The following is an 18,843-nucleotide window of genomic DNA, read 5'->3' on the forward strand; positions in this document are numbered from 1 at the left end:
CTCTCAAGATTTATGCAGAGTCCGAGCCATTTTCATCTCGGTGTAGCAAAGCGCGTCTTACGATATGTTCAAGGGACAACCGACCTCGGTCTAAGCTTTCAAAAGAATCATGCACTTAACCTTGTCGGTTATTGTGACAGTGATCTTGGTGGATCCTTAGACTACATGAAAAGCACCTCGGGGTACTGTTTCTCTTTTGGTTCAGCAATATTCTCATGGTTGTCCAAGAAACAACAAAGTGTTGCACAATCGTCTGCGGAAGCCGAGTACATCTCAGCATCAGTAGCCACTTCACAAGCAATTTGGCTTCGAAGAATCTTAGCTGATCTCGGTCATCATCAAATTGAAGGAACCGTGCTATACTGCGATAACAAATCTGCAATCGCTATGGCTAAGAACCCAGTTCACCACAGCCGAACTCGACATATAGCACTCAAGCATCATTTCATTCGACAGACAATTGAAGATAAAGAAATTCAACTTGAGTTCTGTCGATCTGAGGAGCAATTGTCTGACATCTTCACAAAAGTACTTCCGAGAGAAAGATTTGAACAGCTCCGAGCCAAACTTGGAATCCGACAACACATTAAGGGGGAGTGTTAAAGTTAATGTGTTGACCATCATTATGAGGAAGTTGGACCATCACTCTTCCATCGTGCATGCAATTGTTGTATGAATCAAAGAGTCACCTTGATAAGCTAAACAGTTACTTAGCGTTTAAGCTTACTTACCCTCTAAGTTTCTTTCAAGTCTATATAAAGGCTTTGTAATCAAAAGTTTAATATACAGAAAACAAAATATCTCTTTCTCCTCAAGAGTTCTACCAAAATTCTTCAATACTCTCCAAATCAATCATCTTCTTTGTTGACAAGTCCTGTAAAAGACAAAAAATCAAGAAATAAATTGATCAAATAATTTAAAGACTTAGTTATCTTACTAACGGATAATATCTGTCCTTTGTGATAGTAAGATTTTAACTAAGTTTTGCAGATGCAATGGAAGTAACTTACTTTATTTCCATTAGGTAATGCAACAGATGAATATAAAGGTATGTTTGTATCTAGTAATAACTTAGATGATAGCACCACTATCAACAAACCAATTCCTAGGAGTTTTCAAATTAATATAGCATGAAGAACAAAAGGGAATGATTGAACCTATAACATTTGCCTTGGCTTGAGTTTCACCATTGTTTAAGAGAGTAAAGAGTTATTGATTTTGTTCATGTGTGAAGCTTGGAGTATCTGACTGACAATTATTTGCAAAAGATTTTTTTCACTGCATTCTTCTTATATCTGACAGAGAAATCATGTAAGCACTAAAAATAATAATAATCCTAGATAACTTCACTCATTATTTTTGGGATAATCAATCTGATCCCATAGAAATTTTTAATTGACCATCAAGATAAATCAAAAAGTGCAAGTCAACCTAGAAGTCCAGCATCCTTTGGTTGCACCCCGCATTTAGAGGAAAAATTCATACAAATACGCCATAGCTGGGGATCAAACCGCAGATACCTATATGACAACTTGGATGTCTTACCGTCGTGTCATAGCCTCGAGGAAAAAAAATTGATAAATCCAGTTAGTCTCATTGACTATCCCTGGGTTACCGGCCCTGTCTCACGGGAATTTTCCACCGACCAGTAGGGTAAATCGGAAAACATTTGCAGCGAGCAACCAAGAAATTTGACATGATCCTTGCTTGCCCGTCCTATTTGGAGGAAAAATTACTATAAATTTACCATAACTGAGGATCAAACTATGAATATTTGGATAATAACTTAGATACCCTAATGCTGTACCATAATCTTGGGGATAAAATCATGCAAGTAGTAGCTGCTGGGTTCGGAGCGCAGCGGAAGATATATATTGAATCATGGATCTTTCGTGGTACATATAGTTTTACACAAAATAATATAAAAATATACCTCGAGTTCTCGATAGGTGTGGATAATATCACAGACAGATAAGACAGATAAGAGCCCCACGTGTGACTCCTCTAGTGGTATCCACGCGCACTAGATCACGAACTTGACACGATCCGTTAGGTGCTAGCCTCTTGGATCGACAAAGTCTTGGAAATACTATGATCTCTTTCGAACGAACAAGAAGTTAACGAGGGAAACTCAGAGAGAATCAATTCCTTTCTCGCATCTTTCCGAGGATGGCTACTTATAGCCTCCAAGGAATACGAAGAGTCAAGTTATCAATAAATTCATCATTTATGAACTTCATTAATTAGGAAGATGAAGAGTTATATGCTCAATAATTAAATTCTTCATTTATAACCTTCATTATGATAACTCTTCAAATTCTTCATTAATTATCATTATTATGACTCTTCGAATTATCCATTAATCATCATGATTATGGCTATTCGAATTCTCTCTTCTTTGTATCAAATAAATCCATATTTGATCTTTATCTCGACTAGCTTCCGATACCATTGTTCATGTCTACGTGCTATGCGTGGGACCCTCTAGGTTTTATACACGAAGGTAGTGTAAATCCATACACAGACTAAGGTAACCGTCTAACAACAATTTTTAGTCACCCAACACGATAAAATTAATATTAGTTATAAACTGTAAACCACTATGAATCAATTACTGTGTAATTCAATCTCTTCATATAAGCCTACATCCCAATTAATTCGATACATTATGCATCATTACCAAATTAATTGTTTTACTTGATTTCTAAGATATAATAGACTCCTCTTGAATGATAAATCATTCCTCCCATAGCCATGGATTTTGAGTCACTAATATCTCTATCAAGCGGCCAGGATGTTAACTCCTAATCCAAGAGAGCGATGAATCCTCTATTGACTCAACATTATTCTCTCTACGCTTTGTCATACACCTAACTACCGTATTAATCACAATCCGATTAAAGACTACTTTTAACGATGTCAAAGCACAAAACTCCACGCATAGAATAAATGAAGGTCTCAAGTTAAAAGATCAGTTACACTCATTCATAAGAAGAATAACCAATAATGCTTAATATGTGGTCTTCTCTTGAGCGGGTCGTACCCAGTGTACCTCTAAACTCAAGGCACCCCAAGTACAACTTGGATATCCATCCCTCCAGTCTATCTCGACCTAGTCATATTCAGCGTTGATCTAGATATCCATGCCCCCTCTAGATATCTGTCCGATCGAGAACTATTTTCAGATTAGTATACCCATTAATATGTGGGACTTTATCATTAATTATATACGTATAGAAAAGTAAATAATTAATGATAAATACTTATCTTTATTAAATAATTATCCATAAAATATATAAAAAGTGTCTTGACATATAAGTGCACACACTAATAACAGCATCTATCAATGTACTACCGTATCACTTGGTTTTACTTTATTTGATGAATGAATTCGATAATGAGTTTTACATGCGTCTATCAGCATGACCTCATTAGAGACCATCTAAGTTTCTTTGTTTCTCTTCATTTAAAATCATGGAATAAACTCTCCCAATAGTAGAGAGTGGTTGCATAAAAAGTATTTGATCACGAATTGAAAGATAAGATTGATTCAGTCTCATAAAAAATTGCATTACCTTACCTCTTTGATATGATTTCCTCTGCTTTCTTCGCAAGTGTCAATAGGAAAATCATTATAAAAAAAAAGTTAATCCCACACGTTTTTTAATTTAGTGAAATAGACTATAATAGACGTGGAATCTTGGGGTAGCAAGGCGATGTCTCTCTCTATTTAAAATACTTTAGGCGCATTATTTTTTAGTTCTGATAAAAAATGTCATAATTGAACGATTTATTTGTTAACGTTGAGAGTTATACTCATTGAACGATTTCAAATGTCATAATTGTCACCATTCAAATGTTTGTAACTAAAACGATTCCGAGATGATCAAAGTGTTGAAGAAGAAATGAATAGAAATATCAACAATGTTTCTTTCGACTTTGTTTAATAAGAAGTCGAATCCAACGTATTAGACAAATAAACTTCCTAGAAATATATTGATTGGATACCATATAAAAACAAATATAGAATAACGAGTAAATAATAGAAATCTGAAAAAATATTTTTTAATATCTTACTACTTTATTAAAAATTTCCTCCTTTACTAACTAATTTTGGTGAAGCCTAAAATGCATTTACGTTAATGTCCTTTTTTCTATTTACACTAAAAATAATTCCAAAGTTTATTAGTAATTCCACAAGCGAAACAATCAGTGATCTAGAGTTCGAGACTCAGCTACAGCGTATTATTATGAATTTTTCTCATCATTAATTTTCTCTGGTTGTTTTATATAAAAAACAAATATAGTTCTGTTTAATCTCATATTTTAGAATTGACAACACTATGATCAAAGAAGTTTCTATAAATATTTTAGGCCGAAAATGTTAAAAAATATATTTTTCTTAGTTTTTTTTACTAATACAAGTATAATATTAAATTAAAATAATTTTTTTACATAGGGAAGCCCGTTCAGTACATGGGTCTGACGAATAATTAATTCTTGATTTATAAGGGTGACACTAGAAAATTCAAACAATTCGAATTTTCAAAGACCTAAATAATTTATATATTATTATATTACACTCGTATATATATATATATATATATATATATATATATATCGGCTGAAAAGGAAAAATAAAAGACAATATTTACATTTATCACAGTAAGATAAATAAGGAAAATAATAAGCGGATAATTTTTTCCGAATAACATATTTCAATATCTTTCTCAAATAGCATATTGTAACATGAAACCACTATTTCTAATAATAAGAACCCACAACAACGGCACGGCCAAAAAAAAAAAAGCATATGAGCAATGATATGTATAATTTTTTTTAAAGAAAATACTTAAAAATAGATATATAAATTTAGGGTCTATTATTTTATTTTTTTAGATCCTATCATTTTATGTATTTATCTTTAAATATTTCTTAAAGATTCTTTCTTTAAATATATCATTTTTTTCAAAAAAATATATCATACACGAGAAAAGAGGACCGACGGTCTCATTCAAAATCGTGATATTTTCTCAGAAAAATTATACCAATGGACAATAACTCAGTCTATCAAAGTGAGACTATTTTGAAAAAGAAATATCATGATAAATGGATATGAATCAGATTTTTTATTATTTTAATTATGACTAAATTTTTTTAAAAATATATTATATATATAATGTTAATTAAAAAAAAATCGGTGCGGTGGCATCCGTCCCCAGCTGAAGACGCCACTGCATGCAGCCACGCCACCCGCGCTTACACGCGCCGCGAACGAGGTATCGCGCGCCACGGCGCGTGTCCAACCGCATCGTCCACCCGCAATAATTTATTCATCTTCCCACGCCGGGACCTACGATAATTGTGAGAGGAATGGCCCACAATACACAAGGCCCCACAAGTCATTTTTAATTCCGGATCATAAATAATGAATCCAAAATCCAATAGCACCCTCAGAACATGCGCCCTCGTACTTAACCCCAATCCTAATGTCTGTCTATGTTCTCTCGTAGCTTCCTTTCCCAACCCCTGGGCGAAAGCTAAAATCCAATATGTATCCTCCCCTTTACATAAACATACCAAACCCGGGTGCCGTTTGTCTCGAACGTAATTAATTAGCTCCGTTAGCAGTCCCTTTCTCTGTGTGACATTGTGGATAAGAACCATCCGCCGAGAATGAATATTAAAAAATAAAAGCTGATGAATGTATCTTAAATATGATGTGTCATTGAGGTATATTTTATAACTCTATAATTCTGCCTCATGATGCACAATTATCGTTATAGCGTCCTACGGATTCATGGAGTTGGTACTGATATAGATAAGTATTTCAATAGATGTCGAACTCAATTTTTAATAAATATAAAATACCTTGTTATGTATTTAATTTTTTCATATAAAGGATCGTTATGTTTTTCCCCTTTCTAAAAGTCTAAGGGAGCTCTGAAACGGCCGTTAAGGTGACAGTGTCATCTTTGCTCCAACCATTGTTATTAACGTAGCAAAAGATGATAATCTTTACTTCTTGGGCTCATCGAGAATTGCTCTATGTGATCTGATAAATCATGGAGGATTTTGTCAAGCACAGTGGCCCACGATGTATTTTACCCACATTAAAAATTGGTCTATGATCTATTGGAAAAATATCATGATCTTACTCAGATGTTCTCCAAAAAGACTCATCAGTGTGTTAACAAAAGAATTGACGCGATTGAGTAATATTTTTTTTTATTACTTTCCTTTAATACAATTTTCTCTCAAACCTTTAACATTTCTGGTTAATGAGATTGTATTTATTAAACAGAGTAATGAACCAATTATTGATTCATTAATTATAGGAGATTTTTTGTCTCCTTCCAAACTTTTAACAAGACTATGATTGATGACATAATAAATACACATGACTATTAATTTGCTTCTTCCGCCTAACCTTCTTTCTCACATATCTATGAGCGCATAATAAACACTAAATATAAGCGGCGTAGGTCACAATAATATATTGAGTTAATATAGTAATTTCATCAATCAGTGATTCGATAATTTACCTCACGAGTAACCGGATATCCGAATTATAACATGATTTTCTCAAAATTTAAAAAGGATATCTGAGCGTCGAACGATGACTTTACCTTAAATCTGTTCGATAAGACTTAAAAATGATAAGAACGTTTCTGATAAAATGAATTACCCATTCTTCGTTATCTGAACGATTTATCTCCTCTTTTCGATCTTGACTTTGATTGTCATTCACTTATTACATTGACTTTTGGAGCGACGTGAAACCTCCTATGAATCGTCACGTCATATCATCAACAACTGTGTCAATCCAGGGAAGGCAACACATAATTGTTATCACTGATTTTAATAAAATATAGATAAATAAATAGAGAGTTTAATCTTGTCATAACAATAACACAGGTAGAGGATAAGATAATCCGCAGAACCTTTGCACGCTGTCCATCACCGTGAATGGATGAATTGTCTACTCGGATAAGATTTAGGTGCGATTTGTTCATATTTGTCGGGAATCAGAATGAATGTCCTTCGTTGATGGTCTTATGATTTTAATTAAAATTAGGATTTTGTAAAAATATTAATATAATATGTATATAAATTCGTGAGTAGCAATGTAAGAATATAGGACAAGAAAATGACCCCTTTATTTTCTAAAATAAGAAGCCCCTTAAATATTATAAAAGGTAGCGTCTCATATTATATTATATTATATTATATTATATTATATTATATTATATTATATTTTATTTTACCCGTGAAACATTGTGCATGAAAAGTTTACGATATGATAATGAGTTGGATTTAACATGCATGCATGTTGACTCCGGAACCATAGTGACAAGGCGTCTGTTCAATTTTTTAAAGTATTTAAGGATTACATTTTAGTTTTAATTAATTAATGGATAATTTTTTTTTAATAGATGATTGACTAAGATGTTAAATTGATAAGTCATTAATACTTTTAATCTATTTGGTAGCTGATAGTAAATTTTAATTAGACTGAGTCAATCACTTTTAAAATTAATTGATATATGTAAACTCGCCAAAAATGAGTAAATCATGATTACTTTTTTTATAAATACATTATTGTTTATTCTTATTGATAGAACTAGCGCCAATGGATAAGATCTCAATCCAAATAATTAATTGTCCATTGAAAGAGATAGCTTAATATACTCATTAAGTCTGAATGTCTCACAATGCCATAGCTATCTCAATGTGCACCAATTGAATCACTTGTATTCCTTATGCACAACAGATCTTCAGATTTTGTGGATGGACTAATTTTTGGAGTGCCCTGAAAATGACGAAAATTAAGGAGATTATTTGCAATAACAATTGATTGGATTTTATTTTTTATTTTTTGTATAATTCTAAAATTGTGGAAGATGTATAGTGCTTTAAATACAGATGAAGTAGGAAAGAGATCTTATTTATTTGGTTGGAGAATTTTGTTTTTTTTCACTATAGAAGTTAATTCGTAGCATCAGTATTATCATACATTTAAGATAAATTACTTTAGTGTTTTTAATTATATTCGTATTTAAAAAATTATTAAAACAACATCCTACATGGAATAACTCTGAGCTTTCCCTTAATTTTAGAATAATCTTCACTAAAACTGCATAATTTTAGATACAATTGTTTAAAAGTAGTGCAATTTTAATCAAAACTGATATGCTTTTAACAAAAAATTGATCCATCCTTAAAATAATATATCTAAAGATGAAATAATTTCAGTTAAAGTTGTATCACTTTGGATTAATTTGACCAGTTTTGATCAATTTTAATCAAAATTACTCAAAAATATTATAATTTTAATCAAAACTATTCTAAAATAGTACAATTTTGATTAAAATTGATCAAAGTTGACATAATTTTGATCAAAATTATATTAAAATATTACTCTAATCAAAGTTGTGCTATTTGAGATATTAAATTATGGGTGGAATACTAATTTAATAATTTATAAAAAAAGGGTATATTTTAACCATATAAATAATTAGGGGTGTCTTGTTAATTTTTTTTTTAAAAACACATGTTTTCACAAAGATGGAAAACCAGAGGTGCATTTTGATAAATCTTGCCATACGAAAAATTAGGCGGTGAGATAACCGACACCACAGCCAGAAACGCATAACGTAGAAGATATTCCCTTTAGGTGCGATGCGGTGACGCTACACGCTCGATACCGGAAGCATATTCTATGAATCCTAATCTCGTCTGTACTAATCAGTTTACCAAACAGGAAAAACAGACTTCTCATTTGCCAGCGACCCGGGTCCCAATTCTGCTTTGTTTGACCGGGTCTACATTCCCCGAGCTGGTGTCTGTTAAGAGATAGAGACAAACGTGGAAAGTGGGTGAGAAATAGAGAGAAGGCAGAGCGGATAAGGGAGGCAACAATTCTTGAGGCGGAGACGCTGACGTGGATCCGCGTTGTGATTTATACCTTGTTCATCCGGCCGGGGACCACAGGCCAAACCAGGCCAACCAAACCTCGCCACGTGGACAATCGAGCTGTCCAGACATGTTCGCGGCGTCCCGTTCGTCCGCTGAGTCGTTGTCGGGCTTCCTCCGTCGCCCGGTATTTAAGAAGCGACGAGCAGGGCCGTCAATGCCAGCGGAGAGAGGCGGAGCGGCCACCCAAATTCAAAAGGGCGTGGAGAAGGTCGACATGGGCGTGGAGGCGGGGGATGGCTGGATGAGCCTGTCGGAGACGGTTTTCAGCTTCTTGGAGGAGGGCGGGAGCTCCGACGGGAGCTCTCACGGCGACCGGGGCGGTGACGACGCCTTCGAAAGCGGCGACGAGGAGGGGGGTCGCGAGAGCAGCGCCGCGGAGAACAAGGCGTTTTGGGAGTCGCAGCAACAGCTTCTTCACGTAAGTTTTTTCGTCGATTAATTCCCAGCCAGAAAAATCTGTGGATCTCTTTCGCTCTGTCCCCTTCTTTTCCAATGGGGGAAAAAAATCACTTTTTTATTAAAAAATTACAGATTTTTTTTACATGTTTTTGTAGTTACGTTAGATGATCCTAATCAATTCTGAAAAATAATATGTTACAGGAAGCCTTATCACGGATTAGCTCTGCAGAGGTTAAATTACTGCAGCGAACAAAGGATGCAGTAGAGAAGATGCAAGCGAAGGGTATCGTGTGCTCATGCTCCAATAGAATGGCCAAAGAATGCCGGAATTGCGCATTGGCATACATCGCCAAGGAGCTCCGTGAGATAGGATATGACAGCAGTCTGTGCAAGTCCAAATGGAAGAGATCGCCGGACATTCCTTCAGGTAGTCAACCCCCCCTCGACTTGTCTTGCGAGTCCAACTTTTTATTGCTAAATCTCTCGACTACCAGCAAAAAGCATCGCAATCTAAATATTGTTGTTCTTTGTCGCCTCTGCGTTACTGATTTTATGTGGAGCAATAGTTGATATCGCTCTGTTTTGATGTCTAACAGGGGAGCACACGTACATCGACGTGAAGATGGAAACTAAGAGCGGCAAAAAAGGGCCCGTGAGGCTCGTGATCGAGCAAAATTTTCGGGCGGAATTCGAGATGGCGAGAAGCAGCCAGGAATACAACCGCCTGGTGATGTCCCTGCCGGAGATCTTCGTCGGCAAGGCGGAGAAACTCCGCGGCGTCGTGAAGATCGTCTGCGCGGCTGCGAAGAAGTGCATGAAGGATAACAAGATGCACTTGGCGCCGTGGAGAAAACACAAGTATATGCAGTCGAAATGGCTCGGGACGTCGGAGAGGATCGTCGGGCCGGCTATGGATTTCCCCACGGCGACCGTCTCCGATCAGCGGCAGCCGCCCAAGCTCCGGGCGTCCATGCTGACGTTCGACCTGCACCGCATGGTGGTGGAGGTGGTGTGAGTCGAGAGGAGGGACGTGTGGATGTTTGGGAAACTTGCTGCGGCTTTCTACTCTGCTTCAGTTTTGCTTCACGACTTTCGATTGACTATTAGAGTGTAATCTAGCGATAAATTTTATCTAATTGAGTGAAGATATAAAAGAAACGAGATTTAGAAAAGCAAAAAAAAAAAGAAAAAAAGGATTTCGTCTGTTTTCGCTTTCTAAATGTTGGAAGCGGCGGGTGGAATAAATGCGGACACTTGTTCATCTTCCACAATATTCTTCCGTTGTCTGTAGAAGAATAGGAGGAGAATATTGCTTGTCTTGTGAATGATTGGAGAAGCGGTAAAGCTTCGTTTTCTGTAAATCTTCTCAATATCAGTTATTAAATATATCGTCTGCAATAATTCAGTGGACAAGGAATTGTCAGTAGCAGCTACCAAGTGAACAGGGAAGTCAAAATCCAGGAGAAAAGACTGGACTCTCCCCTAATTTGAATGGGATAAGGAATGTTCATTAATGAATTGGGAGGTGAAGTAAGGAATGTTCATTTAGAGGGAAGTGAGGAAAATAAAAATTAAATATATAAAATTATAAAAATACTCTCTTTTTTTTTAAAATGAATCTATATATCAAATGAAAAAATAAGTATAAAATTAGAATAAGCACAGATAATCTTTATCCTTCTCTTCTTTCCCTCCATAACCCATTCCCCCCAAATAAAAATAAACATTCTATTTTACCCTGTATATCCTTTTCTTCCCTTCACTTACCTTCTCCACAAGGGCAAGACTCATTAGGTAAATGTCAATTTTGTTTCCTTTCGATGAGCTGTTCAATTCAAATGGATAAATTAAATTTAGGAATGAGTTAATTTTGTTATTATTATTATTATTTTAAAAGATTTAGAAAAGATTATAGATTTAAAAGGATATATGATATCTTCATTGGCATAAGATCTTTTAGGTAGTGATGTGGCGATAAGGGAGAGTCCACCTGTCATGGGTCAAGCGGCACGGTGTCAGCCAAATCTCCAAGAGGATGTCGCTCGGACGATAGCCACATGCATGTCCTGCCAAAAGTATCATAATATTTCGCACCGACCGACCAAAGAAATGAAGTCATCCATGGTATTTTGCCCGTTCGACCAATGAGGCATGGACATCGTGAGATCATTTCTCAAGGTGACAGGCCAGCGAAAGTTCCTGCTCATTGCTGTAAACTACTTTTCAAAATGGGTGGAGACTGAGCCCCTGACAAAGATAAGTGAGCAGATGGTCATCAAGTTCATCTGGTAGAACATCCTTTGTCAGTTTAGCATCCCCCGTCGGCTCATCTCGGATAATGGAAGACAGTTCGCGGGTCAGAAGCTGAGGAAGCGTTGCGAAGGCTATGGCATCCAGCAGTCCTTCACCTCAGTCGCCTACCCCCAGAGCAACGACCAGGCGGAGGTCACTAACCGGGAGATCCTCCGAGGCTTACGAACTCGGCTCGACCACATAGGAGGTAGCTGGGTCGTTGAGCTCTCAAGCGTCTTGTGGGCACTTCACATGACTCAAAAGGAGGTGACCAGCGTAACACCATTCCAGCTGGTGTACGGAGGAGAAGCGGTGGTTCTTGTAGAAGTTGGAGTAGAATCCGATCGGGTGCGACTCTACGATGAAAGAAATAGCGAGCGAAGGTTAATGGAGCTTGACTTGGTGGATGAAACGAGGGATAAAGCGGTTGTTTGGCTAATGACTTACCGATAGCAGATGAGGCAGAACTACAACAGGAGGGTGATCCCGAGGTCCTTCCATGTCGGTGATCTGGTGTAGAAGAAAATCAAGCCGGTCGGTGACGTCACCAAACTTGAGGCACTATGGGTGGGACCGTACAAAGTTGTACAGAAACTCCACTCGGGAGTCTATTACTTGGAAGACGAAAATGGGAGACGACTCAAGCGGTCGTGGAACGCTAATCATCTCCAATCCTATAGGCCTGGGTGAGGTGCGTGAGCAAATATAAATATACTTATGTATATGCCTTCTGGATGCATGGCTGACATGAATAAAAACCAAAAACTTTTAAGACTCTTGTGCCGATCAGGCCAAGTTAAAAGTCGAGCGGCGACTATAAACCCTTATCTTCATCAACAATCGAGCAGGAACCTTAAACTCTTGTCTTCACCAACGGTCGAGCAGCAACCTTAAACCCTTGTCTCCATCAACGGTAGAGTGGCGACCTTAAACCCTTGTCCCCATTAACGATCGAGTGGTGACCTTAAATCCTTGTCTCCATCAACGACCGAGTGGCGAATTGTTAGAGTGTATACTAAAAGTCTAGTTTTTTGTAAACATTTATTTTGAAATAAAGAATCACATTGGTCAAATGTCTACATTTGTATGCTAAGTGTAGTTGTTCAATTAATTTATATTGTAGATAACATGGTGTGTGGTGTCACACACAGAAGATCATGTTATCAATTCTTTATAAATTATAAACGGCAGCTCACGACTATGATGGAAAGGAACAAACCATTGGAATAGTCGTAGTGTAATTTGGTGTTAGTTTATCTTAACTATAAAATTACACTAGTACACTCTGAGTGTATTGAGCAGGATCATTTAAGGTAAGTTTTTTTTATCTTAATTGAATAAAAGAACAAGACTTTTTGGTATTATGGAAGTGTGTGCTTTTAATCTGGATATAATAACAAACACATATATCTAATATTTATTTATTTGACTTATCAATGGGTGAGATTTAGTTCGATAAATCAAGAGGCCCGATAAGTTGGGAAATGATATTATTTATAGTATGTGTTGTTGATTATAGAAGGAAACTGTGTCCTAGTAATTTAGGTTGATAATGTCCCCAAGAGGAGCTCATAAGGATTGTCATGTAAACCCTGCAGGTGGACTCGATCTGACATGATGATAAGGTTGAGTGGTACTACTCTTGGAGCTAAATATTAATTAAGTGAGTTGTTAGTAACTCATTTAATTAGTGGGCATTCGATATCTTAAACACAGGGAGATTAACACACTCATGATAAGAAGGAGCCTAAAATGTAATTTGAGATTGATGCGATAATTCAATAATAATTCTTTAGTGGTATCAATTATTATTGATGAAATTAAGTTAGGTGTTCAGGGCGAACACGGAAAGCTTAATTTCATCGGGAGACCAAAACAAATTCCTCCTCTCAGTCCCTATCGTAGCCTCTTATTTATAAAGTATTATACCCACTCATACCCATACCTACCTTCTTACCCACCTTAAGGTGGCCGGCCAAGCCATGCTTGGAGCCCAAGCTAGGGTCGTCCAAACCAAGGTGAGTTGGTTTCATTAGGTGGCCAGCCCTAGCTTGAACCCAAGCTTGGTGTGGCCGACCACATTAAATTAAAAAGGATTTTATTTTTTAAAAATCTTTCTTATGTGGAAGCCATGGTTTTAAAAGAGAGTTTAAAATTTAAATATTTTTTTATAGCTTTCTACAAAATATTAAGTGAAAGGTTTGATATCTTTCCTTATTTGTAGTTAAAAGGAAGATTTTAATTTTTGATAAAACTTTCTTTTTTTTTAAACCATCCTCGGATTTAAAAGAGAGTTTTAAAATTAAATCTTTCCTTTTATAGTTTCTACAACAGATTAAGAAAAGATTTGATATCTTTCCCTATATGTAGATTGAAAGGAGGTTTTAAAGATAAATTTTTATTTAAAAATTTCTGAAAACAAATTAGAAAGTTTTAATTTTGTGTTTAAAACTTTTCTTGTTTGGAGGGATTAAGGTGGCCGACCATATAAAGTTTGAAAGGGAAATTTTATTAAACTTTCCTTTCATTGGCAAAGAGAATAAGGAAGTTTTAATAAAACTTTCCTTATTTGCCAAGACCAAGGAATATAAAAGAGAGGGTAGAAGTGTCTCACCTCATAACAATATCTCTTCTATTAGTTCCTCTCTTCCTTGGTTGTTGGTCGGCCCCTCTCTTCCTCTCCATCTCCTATTCTTCTTCCTTGGCCGGCGACATCTTCATCTCAAGGAGTTTTTGTTGGTGGTCGGATATTGTTAGAGGAAGGAGAGATAGGAGGCTTTGTTTCTAGCATCCCTTGGAGTTTGGTGGTGGCGGCCGAACCTCATCTTCTCTTGGAGTTCTTATTGTTGGTTGCTACTCGGAAGATTGTACCGGTTCCTCTATACAAAAATTTTGTACAAGTGTCGAACATTTCTAACAACCTATTGTGTTCTTTAGAAATTAAACTTGGATCGCAAACGGAACTTAACATTATTGATTCTAAGTTTAACTTATTTGTTCTTTTAGATTTAGACTTGGATCTCAAACGATGCTTAACATTATTGATCCAAATCCACCCATGTTACAAATTCAATTGAATATTAATTTCGAAAATCGGTTCCCAGGAGAAACATGGCGAGACACTTGGCATTCTTGGATATGAGAACATCCACTACTGCCTCGACAAAACCTCTTAACAAAATTTAATATTTAATTTCCTTATATAACCGTAGGTTTTACCAAAAGGAACAATCGAATCACAAATTCGAAAAATAAAAAAAATACAAACTCGAATCACAAATTCGAAACCTAGAATCATATGTCTCTTGTGTTTGGTATTTCAAAAACTATACAAAGAAAACTAGTATGATGCGAAAAATAATTACTAGTTATACCTTTATTTGTACGTAACAACCTTTTGATCTTCTATCGTATTCCTCTTCTTATCTCGGACGTTGTGTGGGCAACGATCTACCAAGATGAGAACCACCAAGACAACTTCCTTCTTTTATGTTTCGACCGCCAACCTTCAAGCTCCAAGGGATGCAAGAGCAAAGCCTCCTTTCTCTTATTCTCCAAGCAAAATCCGGTCACCACAAGAGCTCCAAGAGATGTTGAGGTTCAACCACAAGAAGAAGAAGTGAGAAGAGAATAGGGCCGGCCACACCAAGGAAGAAAAGAGAGAGGAATAATAGAATATGTGTTGTGAGGTGAGACACCTCTGCCTTCTCTTTTATATTACTTGGTCTTGGAAAATAAAGAAATTTAATTATAATTAAAATCTCCTTATATTCCTTGCCATAGGTTAATAAGGAAATTTAATTAAAAATTCCTTTTAACCCATGCTATGGCCGGCCATATCACATGCTCCAAATAAGGCAAGTTTTAAACACAAATTTAAAACTTCCTTATTTGTTTACGAAAATTTTTAAAATTAAAATTTCTCTATTAATTTTTCCTTCATGGTTGGTTATAAAAGGAAATTTTATAAATTAAAATCTCTCTATTAAAGCATGTAGATAATTTCCAAAAATGAAATTTATCTTTATTTCCTTATGAGCTCCTGCATTGTTTACATGACAATCCTTATGAGCTGCTCTTGGGGACATTATCAACTTAGATTACTAGGGCACAGTTTCCTTCTATAATCAACAACACACACTATAAATAATATCATTTCTCAACTTATCAGGCCTCTTAATTTATCGAACTAAATCTTACCCATTGATAAGTCAAATAAATAAATATTAGATATATGTGTTTGTTATTATATCCAGATTAAGAGCATACACTTCCATAATATCAAAAGGTCTTGTTCTTTTATTCAGTCATTATAAAAAGAACTTACTTTAAATGGTTCTGCTCAATACACTCAGAGGGTACTAGTGTAATTTTATAGTTAAGATAAACTAATATCAAATTACACTAAGACTATTCCAACAGTTTGTTCCTTTCTATCTTAGTCGTGATCCACTGTTTATAATTTATAAGGAATTGATAACATGATCTTCTGTGTGTGACACCACACACCATGTTCTCTACAATATAAATTAATTAAACAACTACACTTAGTATATAAATGTATGTTGGGACTGAAAAGTAGCTAGAGGGGGGGTGAATAGCTCATCGCGTGCTCGTGTGCTTCGTTGCTTGTTTCTTCAAGGATATGCAGCAGAAATACAAAGAAACAAAAGCATACAACGTTAACAAATGGATTTTACTTGGTATCCACCTCACAAGAGGTGACTAGTCCAAGGATCCACGCACACACACACACCCTCCACTATGAATAACACTCCTTTATGGTAACTACCAAAGGCGGGGAAGCCCTACAACACTCTCAATACAAGAAGAAGGAAAGGGAAACAAAACACAAGCAAAAGCTTACAAGTTATGCAGCAAAAATCCTAACCCTAACTTCTTGTTGTTGCCCGCCTCTTGATCTTGGATCACTAGCAAACCTTGCTCCAAGAACTCTTCAAGAACTGGCGGTAGAGTGGAGAAGAAGTGTGGAGAGCTGCTGGAGAGGATCGGAGATGAATCGTAAAGTCTCTACCGAAAGAAACGCTCGCCTGCAGCTAAATATAACGCCAATAGTCGGATCCCGATCGATTGGATTGCTCCCAATCGATCGGGGAGGCTTTGGATCGATCAACCGATCGATCCAGAGCGCCTCTGTGCTTTCTGGAATAGCCTGGATCGATCCAAGGCTTATCACGCACAAACAGCAGCTCCCAATCGATCCACTGATCGATTGGGACCTCTGGATCGATCCACCGATCGATCCAGAGAGGTTCTGTTCGCGGGGACACACCCGATCGATCGGCCGATCGATTGGGCATGATCCAATCGATCGGCTGATCGATCCAGATCTGCTGGATCAATCGGCTGATCAATCCAGATCTTGGTTTTCGCCCAAAACCAAGTCCAAAGCCCCCTAAACCAACATCCAGTCAACCATGACTTGTTGGTACATAAAACCTAGCATCCGGTCACCTTGACCTGCTAGGACTCCATCACCAAGTGTCCGGTCAATCTCTTTGACCCACTTGGACTTTTCTCCTTCTGCCAAGTATCCGGTCAATTCCTTTGACCTACTTGGACTTTCCAACACCAGATGTCTGATTAACCTTGACCCATCTGGATTTCCCTTGCCTAGCTTCACTCACTAGGACTTTCCAACTGCCTGGCTTCACTCACCAGGACTTTCACCTAGCTTCACTCACTAGGTTTTTCACCTGGCTTCACTCACCAAGATTTCCTTCTGCCTGGCTTCACTCACCAGGACTTTCCTTCTACCTAGCTTCACTCACTAGGACTTTCTTCTGCCTGGCTTCACTCACCAGGACTTTCACCTAACTTCACTCACTAGGTTTTTCACCTGGCTTCACTCACCAGGATTTCCTTCTACCTGGCTTCACTCACCAGGACTTTCCTTCACATCTCAAGTGGTCAACCTTGACCAAACGGGAATTGTATCAACAATCTACACAAATGAACACCTGCACCTGCATTGCCCATATCATCGAAGTCTTGTATTGTCAAACGTCGAAACCCAAACCAAGACTCAAGGTTGGTCAACCAGGTCAACCTTAACCTGAGGGATATTGCACCAACAATCTCTCCCTTTTTGATGTTTGACAATACCACATTTAAGTTAGGCTAATCTCATAGCCTCAACCTCCTTCATGCCACTAGATAATGAAAGCATAAGATAAACCCTTCATTCTCCTCCTAAGAGGGCAAACTCCCTCTAGGTAATGAAGTCCTAACTTAAACCCTTCATTCTCCCCCTATTGACACACATCAACAAATGTCCCATCTTTGAAAAACTCTCCCCCTGAAGAGTTGCTCATCGTTGTTCACAACTTCACTCGTTGTGATCAACATGATAATGAAAGTCTCATACCCTTCATTATCCTTAACCCTACATTCTCCCATTAATGTAGTCAAATGCTCATCCTTGAGCATTTTTAACTGAAATCACTTGAACAATGAGGATATCCACTCCCCATTAAAGTTCAAACGTTCCACCTTGAGCATGTTCTGAAAAGAAGGTTAATCACCTTCCAAGGTTCAAGAAAAAAAATAGTTTTCATGTCTTTAAAGAGTCCCTCCCCCTAAAGACATAGTGGTAACTTTTGTCATTGCACCAACAATGACTTGGAATCCCTAAACCTTTAGGAAACCCAAATTTAGAAGTTTTGAGGTTCATAAATTCAATAATGAAATCAAACCTCAACCTAAACTTCAATTTAGTCTTCCTCAACCAATTCATCCTTATCTTCAACATGAAAACACCCTTTTGATGTATACAAATGTATTTTGAGGGGTTAGGAATGGTTTCCTAGACTAAACTTGGTTTGGAATGCTGAAATCAAGCTTTCCCAGCCAAAATCAGCATCTTCAATCGATTGGAGTTAGGTCCCAATCGATTGAACTGTCTTGAATCGATCCACTGATCGATTCAGCCAGTCTGGATTGATCCATTGATCGATTCAACCAGTCTCGATCAATCCACTGATCGATCCAACGAGCTTCTGCTCACGAGATTTGCCTTCTCAATCGATCGCCCGATCGATTGAGGCACTCCAATCGATCGGGTGATCGATTGGAGTTCTAATAGTTGCTGAAATTTCATTTCAGTCAACTTCAGAAACCCCTAGAAAATTCTACAAAAATCCAAAAATTGTG

General features: G+C 37.0%; 2 protein-coding genes across 2 annotated transcripts; both read left to right on the forward strand.

Annotated features, from left to right (window-relative positions):
• The first annotated feature begins 9,120 nt into the window (after positions 1-9,120).
• On the forward strand, positions 9,121-10,606 carry LOC122031912. Its single transcript, XM_042591137.1, has 3 exons — positions 9,121-9,397; positions 9,580-9,805; positions 9,975-10,606. Exons 1-3 carry the CDS (start codon positions 9,134-9,136, stop codon positions 10,391-10,393), a joined length of 909 nt encoding a protein of 302 aa, XP_042447071.1. The 5' UTR covers positions 9,121-9,133; the 3' UTR covers positions 10,394-10,606.
• A 923-nt stretch (positions 10,607-11,529) lies between these two features.
• Positions 11,530-12,123, forward strand: LOC122031651. The gene is made up of 2 exons (XM_042590742.1): positions 11,530-11,589; positions 11,686-12,123. Exons 1-2 carry the CDS (start codon positions 11,530-11,532, stop codon positions 12,121-12,123), a joined length of 498 nt encoding a protein of 165 aa, XP_042446676.1.
• The last annotated feature ends 6,720 nt before the right edge of the window (positions 12,124-18,843 follow it).

This window comes from Zingiber officinale, chromosome 11A, assembly GCF_018446385.1.
Source record: "Zingiber officinale cultivar Zhangliang chromosome 11A, Zo_v1.1, whole genome shotgun sequence".
Taxonomy (NCBI): domain Eukaryota; kingdom Viridiplantae; phylum Streptophyta; class Magnoliopsida; order Zingiberales; family Zingiberaceae; genus Zingiber; species Zingiber officinale.

What these genes read in the sequence shown, in the direction of transcription:
- LOC122031912 (XM_042591137.1), top strand. Translation starts at nt 9,134, where the DNA reads ATGCCAGCGGAGAGAGGCGGAGCGGCCACCCAAATTCAAAAGGGCGTG. An exon ending in CGCAGCAACAGCTTCTTCAC is followed by an intron (nt 9,398 to 9,579) that starts GTAAGTTTTTTC and finishes AATATGTTACAG; the next exon opens with GAAGCCTTATCACGGATTAG. An exon ending in ATCGCCGGACATTCCTTCAG is followed by an intron (nt 9,806 to 9,974) that starts GTAGTCAACCCC and finishes GATGTCTAACAG; the next exon opens with GGGAGCACACGTACATCGAC.
- LOC122031651 (XM_042590742.1), top strand. Translation starts at nt 11,530, where the DNA reads ATGGACATCGTGAGATCATTTCTCAAGGTGACAGGCCAGCGAAAGTTC. An exon ending in GAAAGTTCCTGCTCATTGCT is followed by an intron (nt 11,590 to 11,685) that starts GTAAACTACTTT and finishes ATCCTTTGTCAG; the next exon opens with TTTAGCATCCCCCGTCGGCT.